The sequence below is a fragment of the Nannizzia gypsea genome, genomic scaffold (assembly GCF_000150975.2).
Source record: "Nannizzia gypsea CBS 118893 supercont1.7 genomic scaffold, whole genome shotgun sequence".
In the NCBI taxonomy this organism is placed as follows: Eukaryota; Fungi; Ascomycota; class Eurotiomycetes; order Onygenales; family Arthrodermataceae; genus Nannizzia; species Nannizzia gypsea.
In genome coordinates, this window is record NW_003345195.1 from 1,361,444 (window position 1) to 1,377,857 (window position 16,414).

At 49.1% G+C, this 16,414-nt stretch overlaps 8 protein-coding genes across 8 annotated transcripts; 5 read left to right on the plus strand and 3 right to left on the minus strand.

Annotated features, from left to right (window-relative positions):
* Positions 1-247: 247 nt before the first annotated feature.
* MGYG_07822 (anaphase spindle elongation protein) lies at positions 248-2,790 on the minus strand (the record flags this gene model as incomplete). Its single annotated transcript, XM_003170530.1, has 4 exons — positions 248-2,220; positions 2,286-2,491; positions 2,556-2,608; positions 2,674-2,790. The coding sequence occupies 4 exons, from the start codon at positions 2,788-2,790 to the stop codon at positions 248-250; spliced, it is 2,349 nt and encodes a 782-aa protein (XP_003170578.1).
* A 1,233-nt stretch (positions 2,791-4,023) lies between these two features.
* On the plus strand, positions 4,024-4,894 carry MGYG_07823 (serine/threonine protein kinase; the record flags this gene model as incomplete). Its single annotated transcript, XM_003170531.1, has 2 exons — positions 4,024-4,807; positions 4,869-4,894. 2 exons carry the CDS (start codon positions 4,024-4,026, stop codon positions 4,892-4,894), a joined length of 810 nt encoding a protein of 269 aa, XP_003170579.1.
* Positions 4,895-5,869: 975 nt separating this feature from the next.
* On the plus strand, positions 5,870-6,996 carry MGYG_07824 (COP9 signalosome complex subunit 5; the record flags this gene model as incomplete). Its single annotated transcript, XM_003170532.1, has 2 exons — positions 5,870-5,897; positions 5,972-6,996. 2 exons carry the CDS (start codon positions 5,870-5,872, stop codon positions 6,994-6,996), a joined length of 1,053 nt encoding a protein of 350 aa, XP_003170580.1.
* Positions 6,997-7,595: 599 nt separating this feature from the next.
* MGYG_07825 (hypothetical protein) lies at positions 7,596-8,069 on the plus strand (the record flags this gene model as incomplete). Its single annotated transcript, XM_003170533.1, has 2 exons — positions 7,596-7,755; positions 7,843-8,069. The coding sequence occupies 2 exons, from the start codon at positions 7,596-7,598 to the stop codon at positions 8,067-8,069; spliced, it is 387 nt and encodes a 128-aa protein (XP_003170581.1).
* A 102-nt stretch (positions 8,070-8,171) lies between these two features.
* On the minus strand, positions 8,172-9,563 carry MGYG_07826 (hypothetical protein; the record flags this gene model as incomplete). The annotated part of the gene is made up of 1 exon (XM_003170534.1): positions 8,172-9,563. One exon carries the CDS (start codon positions 9,561-9,563, stop codon positions 8,172-8,174), a length of 1,392 nt encoding a protein of 463 aa, XP_003170582.1.
* A 405-nt stretch (positions 9,564-9,968) lies between these two features.
* MGYG_07827 (uracil phosphoribosyltransferase) lies at positions 9,969-10,862 on the plus strand (the record flags this gene model as incomplete). The annotated part of the gene is made up of 3 exons (XM_003170535.1): positions 9,969-10,151; positions 10,252-10,351; positions 10,444-10,862. The coding sequence occupies 3 exons, from the start codon at positions 9,969-9,971 to the stop codon at positions 10,860-10,862; spliced, it is 702 nt and encodes a 233-aa protein (XP_003170583.1).
* Positions 10,863-11,456: 594 nt separating this feature from the next.
* On the plus strand, positions 11,457-11,771 carry MGYG_09170 (hypothetical protein; the record flags this gene model as incomplete). Its single annotated transcript, XM_003170536.1, has 1 exon — positions 11,457-11,771. The coding sequence occupies one exon, from the start codon at positions 11,457-11,459 to the stop codon at positions 11,769-11,771; it is 315 nt and encodes a 104-aa protein (XP_003170584.1).
* Positions 11,772-12,609: 838 nt separating this feature from the next.
* Positions 12,610-15,281, minus strand: MGYG_07828 (hypothetical protein; the record flags this gene model as incomplete). The annotated part of the gene is made up of 3 exons (XM_003170537.1): positions 12,610-12,748; positions 12,816-15,081; positions 15,152-15,281. The coding sequence occupies 3 exons, from the start codon at positions 15,279-15,281 to the stop codon at positions 12,610-12,612; spliced, it is 2,535 nt and encodes an 844-aa protein (XP_003170585.1).
* Between the last annotated feature and the right edge of the window lie 1,133 nt (positions 15,282-16,414).

Here is a 16,414-nt window from a genome sequence, read left to right on the forward strand (position 1 = left end):
AAGAAAAAAGGGGCGAGGAATGACGTTCGTTCATATGGCGTGAACACATATCTCGAGCAATCGTGCGTGTCAGCTCTGGTCTGCTGGTCCAGGAAGCGAGGTGATCCAGGAATCAGGATATACGGCGGTATAAAATCCTAGCTTGCACTCGACGGCCTTCATTGTTTCATGGCTTCATCCCAATGGCGCCAGACGCCTACTCCAACGCTCCAAGTGAACTCCAAGAAACGCCTATCCAATGCGTCGGTTAGTAGTGTTCCAAATCATCTGTCCATCCATCGCTACCGTCGACTCGGTGCGAGTAGTGGTTCTCTGCCTCGTATTCAGAGCTTACGCCCCGGATGCCCCTTATTTTCTTTGTGCCTCCTAGATCCCCCGGTGTTCCCATGCGTTTGCCATGGGCGGCTCGTAGTTTAGCATAATAGACATCAGTTGCATCTGCTTCAGGCTCGGATGCATCGTCATAGGTTTCCCAGTTTTCTGAGCCAGATGTTACTGTTTGTATTGTAGAATTTGATATCTGTCTGTTGGAGGGATTTTGCGGCCGGTATTGTTTGTCACTTGACTGGCTAACGAAAGATGACTGCTGGGCTTGGTAATGCTCGCTGTCTTGGATGTTAGAGTGTAGCGATTGAACAGAGCAGTTTACACTCGACGCCTGCAAAGGTACTGAAGGCTGTGTACGCGAACGTTGATGATGCTTCCTCTCCTGTGGCTCCTCCTCATCTGGGCTAACAGATGTTACATTACCACTGGAGCCGCCCGAAATCAGGCTTGGACAATGCTCTGACTCAGTCCTGTAAGAAGAGAAAGATGTCTGTGGCCTTGGTGGGTGGAACAGATCTCTCATCTTTGGTGGTGGTGCTCTCGGTGGTCCCATAGGGACCCTGACAGTTTGGGAGGAGTAGGTATGTGTCGGCTGCTCCCGTCTTTCTGGAGAGTTATTTCCATGCGGAAGGTTGGCCAATGGAATACGGGGAGCAGGTATCTTTGAAGGAGATTTTGAAAAGGTTCCGGCAGCTGCGGAGTAAGGTCTGGGGATGTTTCTCACAGAGCCGTGGCTAGTTGGTGTCTTTGCCCGTGATGGAGGAGGGTTAGCTGGTTTAGGTGGAGCTCCACCACGTAATGATGGAGGTGCTCCTCGGACAGAATTTGCCCTTGATGCGGTAGAGAATGAAGAGGGCGTTTTGCACCGCGGAGGAAGCTTCGATGGTGGAGGCGCGGGTGTAACTTCGTCCAGATATCGTTCGCCATGCACTAGGAATGGTCTACCATATTCGTCTTCCCACTGCTGGAGATTCTTCCTGAGTTCCAACTCAACCCTTGGTAGCTCCTTTGCAATCCTCTTTCGCATCTTCTCTTCTCTAAGGAGCCGGGTCGGATCGCGTCTCTCGCCCTTGTTACCACGGGCCATCAACCTGGAAGCATCTTGGCTGGAAGCGTTAAGAGAATTGCGGTCCTCAATCAGAGACTTGTGCTTGTCAACCAGTTGAAGAATTGGTGCTCTTTCCTCCAACAGCGCCTCAAGACGCGCGATTTCTCCTTCGTGGGCGGATAATAGAGCGTCACTGTAAACATCTGAAAATGCCGGGGTGAAGTCCAACATTTCTTCTTCCGAGTAGTATAAGTTGTCCCATAGCTCTTGTAACCGACATCGAGCATCTTCGACAAAGAGATGTAAGTTTTGTCTCTTGAGTTCGTTAAGCCGGGAAAGCTCCTCCTCAAACTCGTTTATGGCTCTCAGCCCACAACCACGGTTTGAAGCCAGGAAGGCTTTTCTTTCAGGCTCCTCAACCCCTAGCTTGTCCCAAAGGGCCTCTACTGCTGCCTTGAGTTCCTTTAATTTGCGTTCCCTGTTGTTCTTCTCGTCCAGAAGTTTCTCTCGTCGTGAGCGGAGGTTAGCGATGTCTGATTGGTGAAGGCCTAATTGTTCCGGAGAGTCACGGTAATGTTTAACAATCAGGGGCTCCGTTTGGACCTGTGGTGTGCCGAGTTCGGCCCATAAATTCACGATATCTTGTCCCAGGCTGCTCATTGTTGCAACGCGGCGGTTGTACTCTTCATATACTCTTGTGAACTCAGCGTCGAGCGCCTTAACATATGTAGAGGAAAGGTCGAATGATGGAGGAGCCACAGCTCCGGGCTCCGTGGGTGGAAGTTCTAGGGCAACGAAGGATGGCTCGAGGTGCGACGAGTAAGATTCCAAGGCTTCCACGAGCTCTATGCATTTGTGTTAGGGAAATGATTGTTCTTCAAACTGGGCGAGGGAGGTGTAAACAACATACTCTTTACCTGTTCGAATCTCTCGCGGTGTAGTTTACTAACCGAGTTATGTTTTTCCTTGAGAGCTTCAAGACACCTGTTTAAGGGATATGTGATCTCAATTTCCTCGTACTCTCGGTTCCCTCTCCCCATACCGTCAAGGGAGGCTTCCATCTGTTTAATAGTTGTCTTAAGATGGTGGGCTTCTTCCATCATTTCGTTCTTTTCTCTGTTTTATTTTAGAATCCGCCATTCAAACATCATTATGCATTTTGGGTCTTAGTGTATCTTACTCGTCAACACGCTGCAAATGCCCGTGTAACGTGTCTGAGAGAGCTGAAAATAACTGCGCAACAAGTGTCAGCGGTGATCAGCCACGCAAGCCATTTAGGGGAATGTTAGGTCACTTACCTCAGACTCACGCGACTCCCGCTCATGGTGAGGGACGCCAATATCATCGAATAGGCCATGGAGTTGCTCGACGATGGAGTTGACCTGGCTGGTCAGGTAGCTTGTATCCACGGCCATGCCCGGCTCGCTTGGTGTGTAGATAGCTCCAAGCACAAAAACTGTGTTGTTTACTGCTGCCCAGGAAAGATAATCACGATAATTCTAGAGTAAAAATCGAGTTTCTGTCTCGCGTGGTGCGTCGCGATCGAGTGGATGTGGGATGTCGCGATGAGGAGGAAACGAGCGAGGGTCAGATAAACAAGGGCAGAGCAAGGGGTCAATCGCAGTCCATATCATGCAAGGCGCAGTTTCATGATATGATCAAAGGGCGACGAGGCAGTCGAAGCGAGTGGGAAAACAGTCTCTGCGAGCTCCTGTCGATTGTTGTCTGGGAAAATGTTGGCCATGCGGACGACGATCTGGTTTAAAAGAAGTTGCTCGTTGCTTTCGGCTTTGCGATTTGTTGACTCGCCGGAAGTTTCCACGGCAACGGCTGACTCAGCATGTAAGTCATGCATCACGTGGGACGACTTTATTTTTACTTCAACAAAAGAAAAAGCGACGACGACGACGAGAAGATGACAGGATGATAGGAAGACGATAAGAAAATGACAGTTAGATGTGCATTTAGGGCCGAGTCGGAGCATACAAAATGCCCTTTATGGTGGTGTTTATACGGCCGGTTGGACGGTTTATACCCTGCGTCAAGAATGGAGAGGAGCCGAAGATAATTGAGAGAAGCCAGGATGGTTCTATACCTACATTATCAATATCATCCTGGATTTTACAGTAACATGGGACTTCTCTCTTTATATCTCTCAAAGCTGCAATACCCAGCACTATGAGACAGCCTATACATACCAATGTTGAGTCTTCAGGGAGATAATGCTAGGTTTATTTATACCCCTTTATACCCTCTAGTAAATGAAGATAAACTATATAGTAGTATATAATCTCTGTGATATGATGCATATATTAGATATATCAGGGTTTGTATTTCTATGCTGGGATTCTGGCACCAGCATAGAGAGATATATCTCCCTTTTCTAAGCAAAGGCTCAAATATTTCCTATGCCATATCTACTGCTGAAGACGCCATTATCATATTGTCCTCCTGTCCTATACTGGCATCCACGTGACAAACACTGTCCTGAACGCACAATGAAATAAAAGGAGTTCGTTCTCACTTCAGAAAGGAAAAGGACTTCTTCTTTTCAGCCTTTTCTTCTTCACCTTTCTGCCCTTACCTGGCGCCTCTTATTTACAGCTAACCGCCTACTGTGGAAGACAAGACAAGTTAACGCGTTCAAGATGTGTTTCTTCGGGAACGACGACGATGATATGCCTCCTGCACGCTATATTGATCCTCCTGAAGGCTCTAGATTCATCACGGCTGGGGGGTCCGGCCTTATCTATTCCTCTCCAACCTGCCGTGGAGAGATCTACAAGATCTGCTCTCATGACTCTGACTCTATTGTTAACATTGAACGTGAGAAGCTCATCTTTGAGAACATGATGAGTGTTGGCCAGCACCCCAATATAGTCAAGTGCCTCAAGATCATGGACAATGGGGTTATCCTTGAGCGTGCCGAGCACGGTGACCTGCGTGATTACTATCAAAATGGAGGCGGTGCTACTATCTCTGAGCGTGTCAAATGGTGCAAGGAGCTCGCCAGCGCTGTTGAGTATATCCACAGTCTCCACATCCGCCACGGCGATCTCTGCGGCAAAAACGTCTTACTTGACGCCGACCGCAACATCAAGCTCTGCGACTTTGCCGGCTCTGGCTTCTGTGGCAACCTCCCTACTGTGTCTGCCGAGCTTGGATACGCCCACCCGAACCGCGATCAAAACCGCCGTGCTACTGTCATAGCTGAGATTCATGCCTTGGGATCAACCATGTATGAGATTCTCACTACCAAGCGCCCTTTCTCGGCCAATCACCAACCTGGTGTGGTTGCTTGGTGGCTCAACACTGGAATCTACCCTAGGGTTGATCATATCCCCCTTGGAAAAATCATCGAGGCTTGCTGGAAGGGCAAGTACCCCTGTGCGCTTCAAGTCGAGCATGCCATCGAGCTTGCTATCGTTGAAGGTTCGTCTACCCCTGATTATGTTTGTTAATTTATCAGTACACTAATGTTTGGATGTATTAGCTGGCATGAACAACATGCTGATCTAAGATCGAAATTCCAACCCTGGAAAACAACATGGGGGATCAAGGAGGAGTTTGGCTGGCGTTAAAGATACCTGGGTGCTCAGGAAAAGGACGGAAAAATTGGTGAGGCTGACTATGGCTATGGGAACTTAACTACGGGATGCAATTCATGTAACATACTGTCAATAACTGTTTACATCCAGCTGCCCGAGTCTCATGATCCGGCGCCTGGCATGTGCACGAACGAGAAAATCAAGAAAATTTCACTTTGAAAACCCGTTTCTCATAGCATACCATTGTAGCCTACATCAATATTGAAGCCGGTTTCACCAAAACAGGCTTAAGTTAAAACGGTTGACAACCCTATTCAACTCTTTTTCCTTTACAGTAGCCTTACCTAAAGCCCAGCCGTTAATTTGTATGTTCTCGAAATCAGATGCTACCGGGGAGTTTAAGCTGTTTTTAAAAGTTAGTAAATACTTTTTTGATTATTGTACGCTTTTATTTCTGTTGCTCTTTGAAAAGTAAGATAAATTAAGTGTATAAATTCCCTATATATACCTAGGTGTGTACTTTATTCTTTCTCTCTATCTACTATATATATATATATATATATATATGTACCTGCTATTGTTGATTATGCCTGCCCCTTAATTTGTTTTGTTTATTTTGATATGGGGAAAGCACGGGCCACAAAGAAGAACAAACTAGAAAAAGTGGATCGTCTTGAGTGGCCAAAGTTCTTTCACGTGATATATTCAATTAGATAAGGTATTACATCATCAGTAAATCTTACATAAGTAGCTGTTTTTGCTACCAGCATTCTTCATCTATCAAAGTCGGCCTTTGTCAACCAGGGATAGGCACAAAGTCCTCCGTCGTCACCCTCAGCTAGGTAGTTTGCTGATCTCGAGACTACAATAGATGGTAGCTCGTCTGAAACCTGCAGCTTAGGCGGTTGTGCTCGAAAAGCACGGGAGCTGAAAGACAGTCCCAGCCATGAGTACTCCGGCACTTCAGTCGTGGGGTATATCTACCATTCTGCTTCAAGCACGTCTTCAGTTTCGGTTCAACGAGCTAATATAAAATTCTACTCAATAGAAGCTGAAAACCATGTCAAGCTTGTCGACCCGCAGCGCGACGCCCTTTACAACTATGACCAGGCAGCTACCCAGGCGCTGATGGCTGCTAAGCCATGGGCCCAAGACCCCCACTACTTCAAATCGATCCGTATATCTGCCACTGCGCTACTTAAGATGGTTATGCACGCTCGATCGGGTGGAAACCTCGAGGTTATGGGCCTTATGCAAGGGTTCGTGGCTGCCAATACGTTTGTTGTCACTGATGCATTCCGATTGCCTGTCGAGGGGACCGAGACCAGAGTCAACGCCCAAGATGAAGCGAACGAGTATATGGTTTCTTACCTACAGTCTTGCCGTGACTCCGGAAGAATGGAAAATGCAATTGGCTGGTACCATAGCCATCCGGGCTACGGATGTTGGCTGTCTGGTATCGACGTCTCGACGCAAGACACCCAACAGACCTATTCAGATCCTTTCGTTGCTGTCGTTATTGACCCAGACAGGACCATCTCTGCTGGAAAAGTCGAGATTGGTGCATTCAGAACCTACCCAAAAGACTACTCCCCACCAGGTGCTGGACAGGAGGAAGACGATGAATATCAAAGTATACCGCTGAATAAGGTCGAAGATTTCGGTGCGCATGCGTCACAGTACTATTCTCTAGAAGTTTCAAATTTCAAGAGTACACTAGACACCAAGATCTTATCTCTACTCTGGAACAAATACTGGGTTGCAACCATCAGTCAAAGCCCGCTTTTCACCAACCGGGATTATGGAAGCAAACAGATGAATGACCTGAGCCAGAAGATCAAGCGAGCCGCTAGAACGATAGAAGGTGGAAGTGCCAGTGCGAGGGGGAATATATTAGGGGATGCTATCGTGGATGGGAAGGAGAGCCTAACGGAAAAGGACCAGCAGCTCGTCAAGATTGTCAAGGACGGGGATCGGATTGTTGGAGAAGAGCTGGCTGGCCTCATGGCCGCAGAGATCAAAGAAGTTCTATTCAAGGGCGTTGGACAAGCCGGCCCCCAAAAATCGACTTGATCATGCTTGTTCATTGATGATATCATAGATCTCCGGCTTGCAGCCTGCCAATTAATGACCCAAGTTACGAATTAGACAACTGAATACAACCAATTATTCCTCCGTCCAGCAGCGGGACTTTCTCATATTTGATCGATTCTCTTTATTTCATCAACCACATCCAAGTAATATTTCATATGTTCTACTGGTACCGTCTTCATATAGGCACACACTCTACACGATGGCCCCATCTTGGCATGTGGCTGAAAGACCGTTCAGCTTCCATCAGGCTAGGGACAGTTTTACCTTTCTTTGTCTCTATCTATATACATGGGTTGCAAAGCTGAGCGAATAATATTTAAACAGCCCACGACGGCCATTCAGATACCTTGCTCGATCTCCTCTGGCTTTTATCTCGCACTTCCCATGCGCAGATGGGCACAATAATTATATCCCTTGTCAACCCGCTTCTCGTTGGTCAGAGTCAGATATTCCTCAGAAACCGTTCTAGGCAAGCAATCACGCGAGGCTGTCGAGAACAATAGAGAAAAAACTGAATACTCCATAACGCCTGCGGAGAGCCTCACACCACCCACTTGAATGCAACACATTCTCGCAAAATGCAGCATCCACGCCAGAGTAGACATGGCGGCCATCCTCATCACACGCCCATGATGCCGTTTACGCCCCTTCGATCTCTTAGACGGGAATTAGCCATTATGTTCGGATTTATTGGTTTGTCCATTTTGACCATGGCTGTGTACTGGGTCTTTTGGCAATGTGCGTTTATCACATCCCATCCCATGTAACAAAGAAGTATGGATTTACTCCTAAGGTAGAAAAAATTAACAGAATACCACTGTCTAGTTGCTCAAAAACGCAATGCCGCAAAGGAACGTGCTCGTCGTGAAACGTTCGCTGCGCGGGAGAGAGCTGCGGCGAACATGTCCGAGTCGAAAAGGTCGCATCAGCGTAGCCCAAACGGTAGCCATGATCGAACATTGAATATCGAAGCTTCAGGGAGGGTGGCTCGAAATGGGAATAGTGATGGGGGGTTAGGATTTGGAGATATTCGGGAAAATCTGGTCGTGTGAATGAGTGAAGGATATAATGATGTGGCCATGATGAACAGAGATACGGGAAACAGTTCTAATATACCCCAAGTTAATATGTATATGTGAGTATATAATACAAGCCTAACAGGCTGGTTGCGCAAGTCCAACGGTCCATTGCATAGTGCCAATGACAACGACCAAAAGGGCGAGTCCCAATCCTACGCTGGCAAACCCATATAAATATGCATGTTTCAGACGTAGGCTGTGAAGCTCGGCAATCCAAGTGCTCACTGTAGTTGTGCATCCGCAAAACCCATTCATGATACCCTTGAGGATCTGGCAGCCGAGCAGCCGGTGAGGAGCTATTGCACCATTTATACTAGTTCTAGCAACCACGCTACTAGCATGTTGTAAATCGAAGCATATGCCCAAGATCAGAGTGCCTATCATGTTGACCAAGAATGTTCCTAGAGGGAATGATAAGATCAGAGGGTTGAAGTACAGGGAAGCGTAGAATCGAAACAAGCAGCCGATGGGGGCAAATATAATGGCGAATTCGGCCGAACCACGCCAGTGCTGTTCCTGTATTGGCCGATGTCGATCCGGCGTCCATATGGCGAGGAAGATGGCTCCCATCCAGCAGCCAACAGCCAGTAAAACTATGAGTCGGTCAAGTATGTTACGTAGAAACTTGAATGGGAGTGTTGGCGTGAAGTAGGATAGGCCGTCTGCGAGGTGTGCTCCAACCACAATTGAGGAGAGACAAAGCAAAACGGTATATAAAAGGACCGCCAAAACGGCCATGAAGCTATACCCGCCATTTCTAGGCAGGATGGTATCTGTATTGGGGTTCGGCAGGGTATTTGATAGTGCATGATACGCATCAAGCATGAATGATGAAAACGAGGTGAACGAGCCGCAGAACCCGGTGGTCAGACCGATGTATAGCGGTATAGTCTTCTTGACTGCCTTGTGCTTTGTCAACACTTGCGTATCATCATCATCCGAGTCATCAATTCGCTGCTGCTCGTCGCCATTGCCGTTCAGCTCCCCGCGTCCAACACTAGAGTCACCCCATTCTTCACGGAAGAGCTTGCGGTCCTCTGCAAAGAAGCCGATAAGCAGACAGCCACCGACGTTCGCCCAGACCACTCCCGTAGTTACCGGCGCCCCGGGGTATACCGTCAAGACCTGCAGCCCGATCCGAGCCAAGGTGCCGAATATCGAGAAGAAGACGAGGTAGGAGATGGTGTAAAGCTGAGTCGCATGGTGGGATAGCTTCAGCTCCGATTGTGTATGTTCAGGTGTGGATATGCATGACTCCGCGCTCTCTAGTAATGCAGACGGCTCACGATGAACCGACGAGTTCCTCCTGTCCGGAACCGTATCTCTTCCCTTATTTACTGTATGACGTCGCTCCAGATTCGTTCGTGACCCTATCGTCTCGAGCTCGTAGGATGCATCATCTTGGCCTCGCTGGTCTTGGACTGGGGCATCTGGCGAGCTTCCCGCACCGCTTCTTCCCTGCTTCATCGGCAGTTCAGGCGTCAAATAGCGTCAGTAAACCGGTGGACCAAGCTGGAGATCCTCGCTGGTATCAACTTGCAGCTTCCAGCAAGCTCGCAAGCCATCTCTCTTTTTCTCTTCCCCTTCTTCTCTTCTTCTGCTTCTTTTCTTCTTTTTGCTGAGAGTTTTCCACGTATTTTATTGCCAACCGGCGTATTGATATTACACGTAATATTACCCAACCTTACCCCATTTCTTACCGATAAGATAAGAAGCAAAAGCGGTCGCTTTCTCCCCTCTTGACTTCTGCTTCTGCTCCTGCTTCTGCTTCTTCTTCTTCTACTCTTCATCTAATAGAATACCAGCTCTCCTATACCTTACGTTTACTGCTATTTATTACTTGCCGATCGTTGGATAGATTCAGATACCACAATGTCCAAGCCACTACCAAAGAACGTCCATGTGTCCCGCCATCCCTGTCTACAAGTGAAGCTCTCCCAGCTTCGATCCAACAAGGCATCAAGCCGTGAAACCAACGACCTAGTCCACGAGATAGCCACGATAATAGGCTGCGAGGCCTTTGCAGAGAACATTTCCGTGACCCGCGGCGAGAAGGTGTGCTGCCGTCCTGTCCCTCGCCGGCCCCCTTGCTGCATACATACGTACATACTACTCAATAGTTCGGATACTAATAGCAAGGCAACAAATAAAACAGAACACCACACCCCTTGGATACGAATATACCACTAGCTTCATAACGCCAGACAAGATCGCCCTGGTTCCTATCCTACGTTCCGGCCTGGGCATGGTCAACGGTACAATAGCCCAATCCCAACCCCAACCCCACGCCTGACTTGCCCTGCCCCATGGGACGAAATGGAATGGATCTAACTAACTAGTTGAAAAGCAATCCAAACCCTTCTTCCCTGCACACCAGCCGTGCATCACCTCGGCCTCTTCCGTGAACCTACCACCCTCGAACCAGTAGAATATTACAATAACCTGCCCTTCCAGCCGGACTCGGCGGGCGTCAACTCCGCTGCAGCAAAGCTAGCAATCATAATCGACCCCGTGGTCGCGACGGGCAGCACGGCCTCGGCGGCCATCCAGACGCTGCGTGAGTGGGGCGTGGAGCGGATCTTGTTCCTGTGTGTTTTGGGCAGTTATGCTGGTCTCGTCAAGGCTGCGGGGGAGTGGGAGGATGGGGTGCAGGTTTGGGCGGGGGCGGTGGACGAGCAGGTGGACGGGAAGGGAATGATTGAGCCTGGGCTGGGGGATATTGGGGATAGGCTTTTCTCGGCCGGCGGGAGGACGTCGGTGAATTAGTTCGGGAGGTTTTGTGGTTAGTTGTGCGGTGATGCGGTGTGTGGCTTGGTTTAGGTGGTGTTTGGCGAGTGTTGGTTGGGTTAAAGGGATTACGTTGAATTCAGCTTGAATAACGGTAACTATATTGACGTCAATCTACTACTTACGGGCTAGTTAGGTATTATTTAATTAATTCAATGCTGGCCGGGAGAGATGTTCACCATTAATATGATGAGATTATTTGGTTTATAGTAGGGTAAAGCGTCTGTCTGTATGGTACACGCAATTTGTAGAGTAGACCAGAGAGAAAGGAAAAAAAAAGATGAGATAAAAAGGGAGTAGAATCAGCCATAAAAGGAGAAGAGAAATAAATCGAACGTCTGACCAAGGAAACAAGAGATAAATGAATAAATAGAGTAAATAGATAGATAGGAGCTATATCAAATATCAACAGAAAAAAAAGGATTAAATATAAGAAAAGGATAAGGAAAAGCAACGCAGAGCAACGCAGAGCAACAAAAACAGACAACGCGCAAGCAAACACTGGCTGACCGAACAGAAATCTAATAAGTAATAATAAGCAGATAGATGAGATGAGATGAGATTGATATAAAGATGAGAGACATCAACGCAGCAACGCATAACGCAGGCCAGAAAACAAAGCAAGCAAGCAAAGCAACGCAAAAGACAACAAAGAGTTATAGGAAATATATCGATAATCCAAAAAAGAGTAAGAGGAAATGGCGAAACAATGAACTCGAACGCGTCAAGATAACAAGGCAGAGGCAGATTAAGTCCAAAGACGAGGACGAGGGGAGAACAAGGCCATGCAGACGCAGAACGGAGCAGAGTATCACAGTAAACCAGAAGCAGAAGAAGCAGAGCAGGAGAACTAAATGGAGTATATGGACCACGAGAAGGGAAAAGTAAAGCAAGCAAGCAAAAAAAAAAAGGTACTAAAGATTAAAAGTAGGGTGTTGGTAGAAAGGTAATAAGTAATAGTAGAAAGAGAGAAAAGAAGTAGAAGAAGGTAAAGCAAGTTCATGCGGCGAACAGACGCGGACACGCAGGACCAGCTGGTGTAGAGAAAGTGAGGTAGGTGGATGTTCTCTGCTCAACGTAGAGCAAAGGTTGGTGTCGAAGTCGATGGGTATTTGGTTGTAGGTGAAGCCACCAGAAGGTATAACGGGAGTGTGAGCAGCCAGTCCGCACGGGAGGGAAAGCAGAAGAGAGAAAGAACGAAAAAAAGACGAAACAGGCTCAGAACCACCAGCCAAAAGGAGAAAAAAAGAACGAAATGGAAAAGAGACAGGGAAAAAAACAACTGCAAGGAAATCCGTTTCTGACACGAGACATGCAAATGTAGATAGAAAAGGGGGCGAGAAATGCCTTCTCGGTTTTTCCCTCCCTTTGTCGCTTTGCATTTGCCTTTGCCTGCCATGTCATGCCAAAACCCCGTGTCCATGTTTTCCCCCGGTAGTGCCAATCTATGTGTGTATGTATGAATGTGTTGTTATCCGTGACCACCCCCTTCAGCAAGTAAGAACCGAAACAGAGAGAGAGTATAGGAAAGAAGGAAAGTAAAGCAACGCTGGAAACGTAGGAGATGGAGGAAAAGGAGTCGAAAGAGGGAGAGAAGGAGATGCTGTAGGTTAGAAAAGAGATAGGAAAGGAAAATGAAACCGAAAAAGGAAAAAGGAAGCAAAAGACAAAAACATAACGCCATAGGAAAGGAGAAGAGATGGAAGAAGGGCTGTCAGCGGCGTAGTCAATATGCAGTTCCGACGCTGGCGAGACCCTTGATAGGCATGGGTTCAAGGGCTTGTTCAGGGCTGGCTGCAGAGTCCTGATAGCCAACAAGGGCCTGAGAGTGAAGCTTGAATGCCTCGCCCATGAGTTTGGTGATTCTAGAGTATATATGTTAGCCAACTGGACTATAAAGGGGAAAGGAGAGAGAAAAGGAAGTAAGCTTACCCCCATACGACGACGCCGTCGAGGATGTTTCCCCATACGCGTGCAACGGTCGAGCAAAGCTTGTCTTGCTGGTCGTTGAGCTCGTTGGTGAATAGGCCACGAATCTTGTAATACAGCTCCAACTCGTCTTCAGTGGCTTGTTCCTCGTCATGCTCGAGACGGTAGAGCCACAAGCTGAGAATAACCATCATATCCATTCCACAGAGCGGGTGTTCGATACTCCAGTTGGTAGCGGAAGCGGTGGCAACCCAGTTCAGCCCCTGGACGGCAGCGATCTCGATACACTCGAAGCACTGAGTGACAACCTTGTTCATTTCCTGGGATCGCTTGATTTTCTCGCGGGCGACAGTCATGGCGGCTGCGACCTCGTAAGGCGAGTGGTAACGAAGAGCTTCCTGGATAGACTTGAGATCTACCTCTAGTCTGGCCCGGGTGTTGCGGTAAACGGCCATGGAGTTGAAGATGAGCGGGTGGCCCTTTTGAGGGGTGCTGATGGGCACGACCAGGGTCTCAGGCTCACAGATGTCAAGAGACTTTTCCCATGTTTCGATGGCGAGGCGCAATTTGTACTGGGTGACCACGTCCTGGAGGGCATCGATGGTGCGAGACTGGTACCATACTTCGAGGAAGAGGGCATTGATCATGACACGAGTAGCGTAGGCGGAGTAGCGAACTGGTTCGCCCCGCAGGAGGCTGTCGTGTGCCTGTCGAACGGTGAGGATCTTTGAGCTGCCGCCCAGAGCCCGACGCCAGGTGTACTCGTCTGAGATTTCGAGGTTCCAGAGGGACTCTGATGAGGGGAGCTCGAGGGTGTCGAACTCATTGAAGGTCAGAGCCGGGTTGTGGTTGAATGTCAAGCTGAGCATACCGAAGAAGACGAAGACGGCGTAATAAGTTCGACGACAGCTCTCGTCCTCGATCCACTCAGCATGGCGTGGTGTGGCACCTTCACGAGCGTCTATCCTGAGCTTGAGCTGGTATCTGTTGCCGGCGACCATGTTGGCAAGCAAGCTCTTGATGGAGCAGGTCCACTCGAGGCCCTTGGAGTCACCACTCCAGCTCTCGAAGATCATGTTGAGCAGGGTACTCTGCATGGCCCAGAGGGGGCACTTTCTCGAGTCGAAGTTGTCCTTTTGCTGGAGGAATTGGTTGACGAGCATCTTGGAGCCAATGTGCAGCATAAAGGCGTCTTCCCGTTCAAAGGTGTAGAGAGCACCAATGGAGAGCACGGCCAGCAGCAAAGGAGAAGAGACATCCTTGGGATTGAAGGTGGCCGGGTGCAAGAAGGGCAGGTGATGGTGATACATGTTGAAGTAAGTGGACAGGTATCTGTTCAGGATGGGCGTGGAGGGCACCTTGAAGGTCTCTGGTAGGCTGTTGAGGCTGTCATTGGCCTCGAGACGGTCAACAATGATCTGACGCTCGGCATCACTAGCAATCTGTGGGGTCTTGGGCTGGGTGAGGACCTGACTGGGGCCTGGGGAACGTCTATAGTTGACCGGGGAAACTGGTCCGGTCATGGATGGGTAAGGAGACAGAGCGTTGGGCGTCGAGTTACCGGAGACAGGCAGGGAGTGAACAAGCGAGTGCATGTTTGGAGTCAAGTTGTCACTGGAGGAACTGCGTTCAATGGTAGGAGCAACCATGGTCTGATGTTGGTGCTGGTGCTGGTGCTGATGATGCTGGTAGGGCGAAGGAGCTGTTTGAGAGGGCCTGGAGGACTCCTTGGAGGGCTTGACATCGGCCATGAAGGTATCCCAGGGCATCTGGGGCAAGGTAGCGTTGCCAGACATGTATGAGACAGATGGTTCCATAAGACTGTTGCCGCGATCCGAGTAGGACTGGTGGTGGCTGCGATGCTGGCTGGAGGTGACGGCAGCGGCAGCTTTATGCTGGAAGTCTGTCATGAGCATGGCTGCGGTCTCGAGGTCGACCATGCCATCACTGCTGGCTTCTATCTGTTCTAGAGCGGCCGGGTCGATGGTGACGGACGACTTGGACGGGCTGCTGGCTTTGGCTGTTGCTGTCGTGGAGGCTGCTGTCGTGGCGGTTGTCGTGGTCGTCTGTGGAGCGTTGGCAGTCGTGGCAGCAGCAGCAGCGGCGGCGGCGGCAGCGGCAGCGGCCTTTCCACCACGTCGACGTCCCTCGGCAACCAAGGGGATCCCACCATCCTTTGCGTGGACTGTGCGGTCATGGCGGAGGAGCAGGTCTCTTCGCACAAAGGTGCTTCTGCACTTGAGACACTTGAACGGCCGTTCCTTTGTATCTAGTACTTGTTAGTAAAGCACAGTAATAATGGTAATAGTAGTTGGTAGTAGTAATTAAAAGTGACTTACGGGATCTTTCGTGTCGGCTGCGGTGCTCGCTGCGACTGAAGGCCCGGTGACAGAACTGGCACTTGTATTTCCTCTCCGGCGGCATAGAAGCCTTCTTCGCACCCGAACTTGACGACGCAGCAGGAGCCATTGTAGAGTATTATCGTGGTAGACGTAGCAGTAGACAGACGTAGAGACGAAAGGACAGAGAGGACGAGAGGAGAGAGAGAGACCAGAGGAGCAGGAGGAAGAGAAAGGGAAGCACTCCGAGTCCGTAGCAGGTCTCCAGCCGAAATGGTTATCTTGCTCCCTCTGTTATTATGATGGCGGCGAGAGAAGAGACGGTGAAGGCGGTGGTGATGGTGACGGCGAGCGACTGTCGAGGACTAAGCATGCCTTGCTAATGATGAACCGTGGTCTATCTGTAGTGAATAGTAAATGGTGGAGGGGAGAAAAAGAAGAAGAAGAAAAGACGATAGATGGAGAGATAGAGAGATGTTGAAAGTGGTGGTGTCTTCTTTTTTTTTCTTTCTCCCTTCTATTTCCCCTTTGGGCCAGAAGTTGAAGTTGGCGATGGCAGAAAGTCGAGGCAAAGTGGGAGTAGCGAGAAGCAGAAGGCGGCAGTAGAGAGTAAACAGTCCAAATGGGCGGAGAGTAGACAGCGACGAGTGCAAGGACCAGCCAGAGAGAGACCAACGTCGAAGCTATGAAAGATGAAGATGAGGATGAAGATGATGGAGATGGACGAAGTTGAGGATGTTGAAGGAAAAAAGATGTGAAAAAAAGGGCAAAAGAGAAAAATAAAAAAAAGGTCGTAAAAAAACGAAGCCCACGATAAATAAAAAAGAAAAGGACGAAAAGACGAAGCAGCAGAAGCAGAAGAAGCGGACAAGACAAGGCAAGGGGAGGCTGGCGTGGCAGTAGAGTGGGTGGCAGTAAGCAGAGGGAGGACGGAGGGGAGCGAGGGAGCGAGGGGCAGGCGAGGGAGGCAGGAAGAAGCACGAAGAAGGAGACGAGTGAAGAAGGGGGAGGGGGCTGGGCTGGTGTTTTGGTGGGCAGGAGCTGAGGACTCCGACCACGTCCTGCTCACCTCCTAACGCCACGCCCCACCACCCCCCTTCTTGGTCTTCTTCCCCCCGCGACGACGATGAAAGACAAGAGGGAAAACGCGTATCGTAATTAAAACAGGGCAAGTCAAGGAAAAAAGAGGCAGAGGGGCAGGTAAAGTAAGAGTAAAGTAAAGGTAAAAGTAAGCGTAAAGTAAGAGGAAAGTAAAGGCAAAGT